This window comes from Oryza brachyantha, chromosome 10 (genome assembly GCF_000231095.2).
Source record: "Oryza brachyantha chromosome 10, ObraRS2, whole genome shotgun sequence".
Classification (NCBI taxonomy): domain Eukaryota; kingdom Viridiplantae; phylum Streptophyta; class Magnoliopsida; order Poales; family Poaceae; genus Oryza; species Oryza brachyantha.
The window spans coordinates 3,895,014-3,906,374 of NC_023172.2; the positions used below are offsets into that span (position 1 = coordinate 3,895,014).

The following is an 11,361-nucleotide window of genomic DNA, read 5'->3' on the forward strand; positions in this document are numbered from 1 at the left end:
ATATATTTGTTGGCGATGATTAATTAGTTAACTCAAGGTAGGATGTGTTAGATGTGGACACATATATATCAATATATGATATCTGCATCATACAATGCAAATTAAGTTGGAGATGCTGGCAATGCTAAGATCACTCTACCTAGTATGATATAACCGTAGCGGCTTAATACGGCCGGTTACTGGTAAATTACACGGTAACGGGCCGTAACAAAACCCGCTTATGTATTCAACATGTCATCGTTGAAAAGAATGTAAAGGGAAAACCGAGCCTAGCTCGGGTGGTTAGCTGCGCGGGCATGCCAGCAACCCGCGTGAGTTCGATTCCTGAGATTGCAACTCGTGTGTCTCATCCGGGGATTTTGCCCTCACACGCGTGCGCATCCCAAAATCCTAAGCGTGTAGTAGGGACGTGCACGTACGTTGTGGTGTGTGTCCCGAGTTGTACTCTTGCAAAAAAGGAAAAGATGTAAGGGCTTTTTAGATCACCAGTCTGGTAATGGAAGTTAAAAAAAAAATGTTTGCCAGACAATTCTTATGGACGACCAGTAATCAGATAGCAGTAGTATTTTATTAAGTTTAACAAAAAAGAAAGATATTTTCTTGCCAGTTTGAAGTTAATTAATAAATTGGTTTCATGCTATGGACAAGTAACTGCCAATATTTGGAACATGATTGCAATAACGCCCACAGGATTTAATAGTCTCAGTTTTACACATAGGAATTGAAGAGGTTAACGAAAAAAAAGGAATCAGTGTTTGGATTCAGGGATTTTTTTCCTTGTCACATCGGATGTTTATACGTTAATTAAGAGTATTGAATATAAACTGATAACAAAACTAATTACATAAATAAAGGCTATTTTATTAGACAAATTTTTTAAGCCCAACTAATTCACGATTAACAAATGTTTACTATAGCATAACATTCGCTAATCATAAACTAATTAGGCTCAATAGATTCTTCTCGCGAAATAGTCCAGAGGATTGGGTGTGTTTTATTAATAGTCTATATTTAATACTTGTAATTAGTATCAAAATATTCGATGTGACATGGACTTAGGGGTTGTTTAGATGGGGCTAAACTTTTTAGCCTATGTCACATCGGATGTTTGGACACTAATTTGAAGTATTAAATATAGACTAATCAAAAAACTAATTTCATAAATGAGAGCTAATCCACTAGACGAATTTTAAGTCTAATTAATCTATAATTAGCAAATGTTTACTGTAGCATTATATAGGCTAATCATAGATTAATTAGGCTCATTAAATTCGTCTCGCAAATTAGTCCAAGATTATGCATGGGTTTTATTTATAGACTATGTTTACTATTTATAATAAGTGTCCAAATATCTGATGTGACTAGGGGCTAAAGTTTAGCACCTAGAATCAAACACCACCTTAAAAAAACAAGTTGGAGCGAAACGAACACCTCCCTCATTCATTCAATGACATCAAATGCAGGCAACCTGCAGACGTAACGTGGTGGTTGCAGTGTTCATGCATGCTGGCCATCCATCGATCCGATGTCTAGGCCGGCGGCCATTGATCTCTGATGAGCTAGAGCTAGCTAGCCATAGCTGTTCGTTTGTGTGCATGGACAAGTGCGCGGATCAGATATTTCAGAGAGAGAACAGTTAATGCAGACAAGCACTAGCACATGTACATATTGACATGTCAATTGGGCATTCTATCTTCGATCGGCATTCATATCTACGAGTACATGTTTTGTTTTACAACTGGCAACCGAAACTAGTTCTGCATTGCCTCCATTGGACAAAGGTAAATGTATCTTTGAATACTGAACTAGCACCTAGAATTGCAGATGATGCATTACACAGGGACAAATAGTTCAAGCTGAATACGTCCTCGCCGGGGTGAATTACACTACCTCCATTTTTTATTGAACATCAATCACTTTTAGGTGATCGTTCGTCTTATTTAAATTTTTTGCGCAAATATATAAAATTTATACTTAAAGTATCTTTAAATCAAATCACAATAAATTAAAGTATCTTTAAATCAAATCACAATAAAATAATTAATAGTCATGTCCATTTTTTGATTAAGACATACTAATGGTTAAACGGAAACTCAAAATTTAACGGCATGAAATAAAAAAAAGGCAGAGGGATAGTATTGGATACGTTACAAAAATGAATGAAATCATAACGATTTAACTTTTAAAGCACGTGTAACGTTTAATTTGGCTCAAAAGTAATAAGTAACCCTCTTATTTAATAGGGTGAACATAGTATTTGCAAATAAAAAATAATTTATAAATATAAATTTTATGTACATTTCTTAGCAATCTAAAAGAAAAGCTGAAAAATAAATTATGAGGAAAAACTCAAAAATTAACTCTAAATTTATGGTTAAAAATTTAAATTTTAGCTTACAAGCTATAGATAAAACATCTATAGATGTGTTCTTAGTGATCTAAAATTAAAACTAAAGGTTAAATAAACCGTGACAAGAAAACCCTAAAGTCCTTTTAAAATGCAAATTTGGCGTATAAGCCTAAGCATAATTGAAAAAAAAACTATAAACACATACGCTGAATGGACCCGATAGGTAGTTGCGCTTAAGTTTGCTCTAGGGTCAGGTCACCTAGACCATTTGGTCAAATGGGTTATGGATGGTGCGAAGACATGGATCCCACTCTGTATAAACATTGGAAATCTTATAATCGGAAACAATTTCCTATTTGCTAAAAAAACTGGACCTAACCAATGCCCATCGTTTATCAGACAGCAGCAGTACATGGTCTTAAGGCACTGTCTGTTTGTTTGGAACTCCTGTACATGTCCAGTCTGCATTCCTGCCTGCATGCATGCCTGCCCTACTCGGAGGGGTGATTGTTTGGGTGATTAATGTAAAAAGCCAAACGGTAAATCTATAAATGAAAAAAACTTGTGAATAAAAATTTCATATACGTATTAAAGCTCAAGTCTGGCGCGCGACTCGTTCCTCCAGATTTGTGTGTCTGTTCTAAAATATAATTATAGTTTGTTTAGTTCAGACTAAGGAGATGTTAAAAGGCTTTTTTTAGTCAATTTTGAATTGGTTAGATTATCTTTCTAATATGATTGGCTCAGTAGTTATTTAAATGATTGAAATTATAAGAATTAATCTAGAAATCCTTATATTGTGGTATAAAATATAAATCATACGAACACTTAATTTTATAACAGAGTGACTAAACTTCCACTAATTTTAAATCAGACAAGAGTTTGTTGAAGCGGGCGCCATAAACAGATTCAAGCATTTAACTCCACAGATCAGCTGAGCAGTATGCAAATAGTATTTTGGTGGATGGCATATTGGTCAATTCACCTTGGGTCATGCACTAATTTTGACTTTTCAAATGGTGCCTCCCTGGTTCTTAATTTCTGATGGAGGACGTACGTGAACTATGTCAGCAGAATATTTTATGGCCTGATCTACGATATTTGTTCTGTTTCCAAGAAAGAAGAAGGATATTTGTTCTTCTGGATTAGGGCTTCAAACATGACACAATGCATGAGCAAGATTGTCTGTGCCATATCCTTAATATCTTTAAAAGACTCAAAATTAAGTATATATGCATAGTTTGTCTCTATATTTTGCTTGTATCTTGTGTGCTGATCCGAAGCGCTCATCTTTCTCTCTCCTCCCTTATTGATTACCACCGTTTTATATCATAAGATTTTTAGTCTTGTCTAAATTCATCAATTAATGAATATATATAATTTATATATATGTCTAGATTCATTAGTATCTATATAAATCTAAACGAGACTAAAAAGTCTTACATTGTGAAACGGAGGAGTAACAAACACTACTATAGAACCAGTTATCTGTGACGGGCCTAAACCTATATTTGTGACGGACAATGGTCTGGTCAGTGATGAGTGGTCACTGATGAGAAAAATCTATCATTGACGGACCAAAGTCCGTCACCGATGGGCATCATCTTTAACGGGCCAAAATTAAAGTCCGTCACCGAGATGCTCATAGCCCGTCACGGATGACTCATCTTTGATGAGTTAAAATTATGGCATGTCACAGATGAGTCATCTGTGACGGGCCACGAGATACGGCCCATCACGAATCATCCGTGACGGGCACTTATTATGGTCCTTCACGGATAGTGAAATACATACAAAAGAATAATTTGATTTATTTTATAGCCTCATGATGTACGTAGCGATGCCCTCAAAAAATGAATGAAGCAATATATATACACACACATATATATCCATCCATACATTATTTTAATTTCAACACTAAAATAAAAACTACAACATGTAGAAATTTTTCAGATCAATAGTGCACTAAAATAAAAACTACAATCAAGTAAATTAGTAGTGTGCTAAAACTACATCGCCCGCCGCCATCGTCGTCGCCAAGGTTGTTGTCGCCGCGCCCGAGATGGATCCGCTGTGCCGCCCCCGCTCCCACCGCCCACTCCCGCCTACGGATCCGGGCAGGACGAGGCTCGCGTCGCTGCCCACTCATCGTTGTCGTCGGGGTCGCCACCACCCGTGTTGTCGTCGTCGCCTATTCGTTGTCGTTGCCACCCATCGTCAGGGTCAGCATCACCACGGAGGGTCAGCCTGAGTGATGGGGCGACGTGCCGGCCGCCACGCGCACGCCACCCACACGAGCTCGGCGCCAAGAGAGGAAGAGAAAGAGAGAGAGGAGAGAAAGAGTGAGAGAGGAAGAGAAAGAGTGAGGAGAAGGGAAAAATATCAGGGGAGCACAGAGAGATGAGGAGAAACGATAAAAATTTTGAAGTGATGAGTAGGGAAAATTTTCACAGAAAGTTTTTCATGTCATCTTTGACGGGCATAATTATGGCCCCTCATGGATGATTCATCCATCACGAGCACTAATTTTGGCCCTTCACGGATGACTCATTTCATCTTTGATGGGCCATAACTGTGGCCTGTCACGGATGACTCATCCGTGACGGGCCTTTATTTTGGCCCTTGATGGATGAGTGTCATCGGTGATGGGCGCTGATTTTGCCCCTTCACGGATAAGTCATGTCGGGCGTAAATTTTAGCCCGACACAGATAATATGTCATCGGTGACGGGCCAAACCGAAGAGAGTCATCTACAACGGGCTTTATTTTGGCCCTTCACGGATAAGTCGTGTCGGGCGTAAATTTTAGCCTGACACAGATAATATGTCATCGGTGACGGGCCAAACCGAATAGAGTCATCTACAACGGGCTTTATTTTGGCCGGTCACAGATGTGTGTGGGTGTGACAGGCTGCTAGGTTCTGTCACGGATGACCCGTCAAATTTGCTAGGTTCTGTAGTAGTGAAACATAAGGTGATATATGGGACGCCTCGTTATTTGGCATCATGCAATAAAAAAAGTTTTGAGTTGATGTGTATTTATCTCATATTTTAATATTGTAAGAGTCAAAACCTAGAAATAAAATATATGCCTTTAAAAGACTTGGGCCATATTCGTTTGGGTGAGATTTGGGGTAAGTTATCAGGTGCAGAAAATGTTGTAATAGATTAGTATATGATTAATTAAATATTAATTATAAAAAAATAAAATTAGATTAATATGATTATTTAAAGCAACTTTTCTATAAATTTTTTTGTAAAAAATACACCGTGGCATGTGTACAGAAAATGAGGGAACGTGGCTAAGCCGTAGGAATTGCCGAACGCAGCCTTACTATCTATCATCTTATCTATCATCTTATCTATCATCTTTGTAGGTTTTTACCTAATACCCAAAAAACTTTTTAAGATTAAGATTATGTAATAACTAAGTCTAAATGGATAACACCATATTACACATCTAATTAAATAAAGCTTAGCATTATCTATACCAAAAAGATGAGTAATATTTAACTGGGAGGGCGTGGGTTAGTTCACGAGTAATTCATAGCCGCCTCTATAGCTCAGTTTTATTTTTACAATCTCAAAAATAAAAATATAGTTATTAGTTAAATTAAAGTCGAGTACTGATTTAACATCCCTAATATTTGATCAGGAATATTTTTTATTTATTTTAGTTAACATCACGATATGTTTTTATTTTATTGGTAGCAAGACCGACATTTAGCTAGCTGCCTAGCTAGTGCCCACTGGCATAATAAACCTTAGAAAAGACTACGTACCAAGAAATATTAAATGATCAAACGAACCCACCGCACGCACCTTCTTGTTAATGGTTGAAAGCATTTAATATTTTGAGAAAAATCTAAAATATGTCATTGACAAACATCTAAGTGTAATAAATGCCATTGACGAATGCGAGTTTTAAAAAATATCATCATACAAAAGAATTTATTTGAGAAATGCCATTGCCGTTAGTTTTCCGTCTATTTTTTGCTGTTAAATATACTATTCATACTCTATCACATAATGGAAAAAGTTGACGGGACCCCAGCGACGGGGCATTTTTTAAATAAATTTGTTTATATGATGGTATTTTGTGGAGCTAACATTCATCGATGCATTTTTTAAAATTAAGTGTTTGTCAATGTTATTTGTCAGATTTTCTCTAATATTAGTCAAACCGAAGTTTCCCTGACGCATATAAATCCAACAAGCTCACACGTATCAGCAGATCGACACACACGTAATCTCACTCTCGAAAACGCTGCATCCGCAGTACCAATCATACGCGTGCCAACGCTCCCATGGTGACCTTCACTGCGCGCCGGAGCGAGCCCGCGCTGCTCCTGCCGGCGCGGCCGACGCCGCGCGAGACGAAGGCGCTCTCTGACCTCGACGACCAGCGCACGCTGCGGTACTACGAGACGGTGGTCGGCTTCTTCCGCCGCCGCGGCGGCGACGTCAGGGCGCCGGCCGACCCGGCCAAGGCCATCCGAGCGGTGCTCGCGGAGGCGCTGGTGTACTACTACCCTGTCGCCGGCCGGCTGAGGGAAGAGCGCGACGAGGCGGCCGCCGGTGGCGGCACGGGGAGGCTGGTGGTGGACTGCACCGCAGAAGGGGTGGTGTTCGTCGAGGCCGACGCCGACGTGCGGCTGGAGGAGTTCGGCCAGCCGCTGCTGCCGCCGTACCCGTGCGTCGGGGAGCTCCTCTGCGACGCCGGCGACACCAGAGCTGTTGTTGGCAAGCCATTGCTCCTCATGCAGGTACGTTAGTACGTTACCACTAAAGAGCGTTTCTTTATAGGGTTTGCCTCACAAAAACGTCGCAATTTGTTTTTGCAAAAACTTTTGAAAGTATCTTATGTATAATTATAGTTTATTCTTAACGTAACCAAGATATAACTTTGTTGGGGTCGAGGGTGCAGAACTCCACTCACCGGTGTTCAAATCTTAGTGCTTATAAATATTACACACACAAGTGGATTTTCAATAAAAATTTAATAAGATCAGAGATGTACCTCTGGTTTTTGTCCTTTTATTATGTGTTAGGGTGCTCATGTCTGGGTATGTTACGTGTTTAGTGGTGTGTGCGTGTGTTCGCGTACGCGTTGCATGTGAAAAAAATCAACTACTCCGGAGGTGATTGTTTGGACAACATATTTACAAATAAAAATAATTTATAAATTAAAATTTTATATATCTATTTTTAGCGATATAAAAGTCAATGTTAAAACATGAACTTTTGTAAAAAAAATTCTTAAAATTGGCTTTAAATTTAAGTCTAAAAATTTAAATTTTGCTTTATAAGAATATACAGAATAAAAAATGGATGCGGGTGAATGTTCACTAGTTAAGTAGGAGTAGCTGGCTAGCTAATTAACGTTACACGTGTCGATTATCGGTTGTCCCTGGAATTTTAACTACTTTGGATGGGTGGTAGACATGCATTGAGATTGGTGAATTCGACAACAGGATTAATTTGGTTTGGTGACCAGGTCACCAGGGACCGTGATCTTAATTAGGTTTCGTAAGGATGGCACGTACGTACAGTCATGCGTACGAGTACAGTGATGGTAGCTTCGTTCAGGGTTGGTAGGGATTCAAGTGTGAGGCGACTACCTATTCAGGCAACCCACGCTGATCTGATCTAGTCCATTTACGGTTTCAAATAATTCAATGCAAGATTTATAAATCTGTTTACAAATTAGTTGGAATAACTAACCATTAATTGTATAAGGTGGGTTAGTAGGCTTGGTTTTGAAATGAAGATAGATGATAACAATCTCGTTTGGTTGGTATTGACTTATGAGTAATTTTATTGTTGTTGAAAAATTGCTATAGTGTAAAAATTTGCTATGCTTATTTTATATTTCGAGGTATCAAAATTTTGTAGGTAAATTTTGGTACTAAAATAACTTTTTAAAGGACGATAAAATTAGCCTTAATTTATATTTCCCTAGATATTAAAAAAATAGTATAACACATCAACAAGAAATTGATCCTTAATTAGGCTGATCTAATTAAATCACTTGCTAGGGATGGAGGGGATCGGCTACGGGAGATTTGGATGTGATATTATAGTCATTGACATGTGGGTTCCACGTAGACCTGCATTGAGATTCGTGCACTCGACAACAGGATTAATTTGGTTTGGTGACCAGGTTCACTAGGGACCGGTGACGGCAATTAAAAGGGAGTTATGAAGGGGAAAGTGTTTTAATCCTCCAGGGGACCTGGTAAACAAAAAAAACCTCAAGAGGAAATATACCTCACGTGTTCTTCATATCATATAAAAAATTATGAAAAAGTTAAAAAAAAATAGATTAGATAGATCAATATATTTTGAATATATAGCTCTAATCAATATATCAGCCATATATACATCCTAGTTAACATTCGATCTTTACAAGTTGTGATATATCTTACTCTATACAAATATGCCTATGCTATATATGTTGCAATTTGGGAGTGGTTAAGTTTAGGAAATCAAAATGAGGCGAAACCATGTACTTAATTTTATTAAAGTTTCTGTAGAACTCTTCCAGTGCTTCAAATTAAACGATTCAATCCCAAAATATAAATGAAAAAAAAACAAGACCTTTAAATAAGCTTGTATTTTTAATTGGCACTGCCTGGCAAGCTGGGCTAGTACGTTTAATTATTAATTACTAAATATGAAGTCGTTTACTTTTAGTTTACGTTCGATTATTTGTCTTATTAAATTATATAATTAGTAATTATTTTATTATAATATGATTTATTATAATAGAAATTTTAAGTATGTCTTATAATTTTACATATTTGATATAAATTTTGAATAAAACAAATATTTAAAAGTAAATAATATTATGTAAAATATATGGAGAAAGTACTAATTTACATGCGCCGGTTGGAATAGGTGACGCGACTTAAATGCGGAGGATTCGTGCTGGGCTTCCACATCTGTCACAACATCGCTGACGGCTTCGGCATGGCGCAGCTGATCATGGCCATCGCCGACCTCGCACGTGGAGCGCCTGCCCCAACCATTCTGCCCGTATGGAGGCGGGACCTACTCACGGCGCGCTGCCTAGATGTCCCGGTGACGCGCACGCCGTCGTCCTCGTCGTCGGTGGTGACGAGCCCGGCGCACGAGCCGGCGCTGCACGGTGGCGGCGCCGCTGCCCGTCCTCGGCCGGCGGCGGACGCGATGCGGTCTACCCCGCCGGACCGAATGGTGGTCGAGTACTTTCTGTTCGGCCCACGGGAGGTGTCCACCCTGCGTGGCCAGCTCCCGGCGCACCTGGCCGAGTCGACGACGGCGTTCGAGCTGCTCACCGCCGTCATGTGGCAGTGCCGCACGGCGGCGCTCGGGTACGGCCCCGACCAGCTGGTCCGGCTCATGATCACCATGAACGCGCGCGGGAGGTGGAACGCCCACACGCCGCTCCCGCTCGGCTACTACGGCAACGCGCACGTCTCCCCCGTCGCCGAGGCCGCCGCCGGCGACCTCCTCGCGCGGCCGCTCGCCGACACGGTGGAGCTCGTGCGGAGGACCAAGCGAGGGATGACGAGGGAGGGGATGAGCGCCATGGTGGAGACGGTGGCGCGGCTGCGGGAGTGGCCGCCGTCGACCATGGACAGGGTGTACGAGGTCTCCGACATCAAGTGGACCGCGGTGAACGTGCTCAGGTTCGGGTGGGCTGAGCTGGCCGGCGGCGGCATACCTCTCGCCGGTGATCTCACGTCGAAGCTTGGTAGCGACCACATGAGGTGCAAGAACGCGGCCGGCGAGGTGTCCACCGTGGTGTCGATGCTGCTGCCGAGGGTGGCCATGGCGAGGTTCAAGAAAGAGATGGCCGTTTGGTTGAACAAAGACGATGACAAAAGCTTAACTATTATGAGTTCACTGTAGTTGCCAAGCATTTCAAGCAAGGTTCTTAAATACTAATGGTCCATATGGCATCAAAGAGCATTAATTTTTATCAACATCACCTCATTATTTCTGATAGATTGGTTGTGCATTTTTAATTTAGTGGTAAATTTAGTAGGAAAAATCTGTTTAGACAGTACAATATATATTCAATTATGTTCCGTTACGGTGTGTCAACCTGTTCATCTGCATATGCTATTTTTTTTGGTTTCAAACGATTTATTAATTGTAAAATATACAGTAACTTCTACGTATCCCGCGTGCTTTATTATAATATGTAATGTAAACTCTTTGTAATTTTTTCTCTCCATGTTTTGATGGAAACATTTGAAAAAAAATCTAATGCCCCTTTTGTAAATATAAGAGTATTACAAATGTTTTGTTGTTAGAATAGAGATATATATGCTTCCATAGTTTATATTTAGATAGAATGCAATGTAAACCTATCAGGTCATGTAATATTTAAAAAGGTTCGTGTCCTAGAATAAACTCGAATGCTTCTTCAAAGCCAGGTTGTACAACCGATATGGTTTGAGTACAACCTGTGCACACCTTGATGAAGCTTTCTCTCGTGGCCCAATTTTCTGGTGAGGGGGTAACTCTCGCTTTGATCGAGTGCGACGTTTGCGATATGGCTACCAACCAGAACAAGTCTAGGACGCCGTGCAATCGCTACACCACAAACGATGTCGTGCCAACCGTGACGCGCGGTTGATGATCCATGCAATGCACAAGACAAGATGCAATCTAAATATTGCAAATAGGTAATTAAGTATAAAGGAATAGTTCCGATTGAAGTGGTAGATCTAATTGACCCGGCAAATCAACACACCAACTATTGGGGGCTCTGAATCTATAGTCGCCGACTAAACGACCGAGGATTAGAGACAAGATGAATAGCACTTGACAAAATTCAACAAAACAAAACCCAAATGTTTTTGAGGGTATACAAAGATATTTATGGCGGAAAATAAATCTAGGGTTAAATTCTAATTCGTGGAGGTGAAGGGAGAAACTTCCGAGATGGACCTAGTCTATTACAGGACTCAAGGCCCAAGTTTGGTTTTAGTAATAACAATGTCTTGTTTTGATGATTCC

The 11,361-nt window shown here is 40.1% G+C and overlaps 1 protein-coding gene across 1 annotated transcript; it reads left to right on the plus strand.

Moving 5' to 3' along the window:
* The first annotated feature begins 6,599 nt into the window (after positions 1 to 6,599).
* LOC102713708 (acyl transferase 1-like) lies at positions 6,600 to 10,518 on the plus strand. Its single transcript, XM_040528306.1, has 2 exons — positions 6,600 to 7,115; positions 9,250 to 10,518. Exons 1-2 carry the CDS (start codon positions 6,657 to 6,659, stop codon positions 10,243 to 10,245), a joined length of 1,455 nt encoding a protein of 484 aa, XP_040384240.1. The 5' UTR covers positions 6,600 to 6,656; the 3' UTR covers positions 10,246 to 10,518.
* Positions 10,519 to 11,361: the final 843 nt, after the last annotated feature.

What these genes read in the sequence shown, in the direction of transcription:
- LOC102713708 (XM_040528306.1), top strand. Translation starts at nt 6,657, where the DNA reads ATGGTGACCTTCACTGCGCGCCGGAGCGAGCCCGCGCTGCTCCTGCCG. An exon ending in AGCCATTGCTCCTCATGCAG is followed by an intron (nt 7,116 to 9,249) that starts GTACGTTAGTAC and finishes CGGTTGGAATAG; the next exon opens with GTGACGCGACTTAAATGCGG.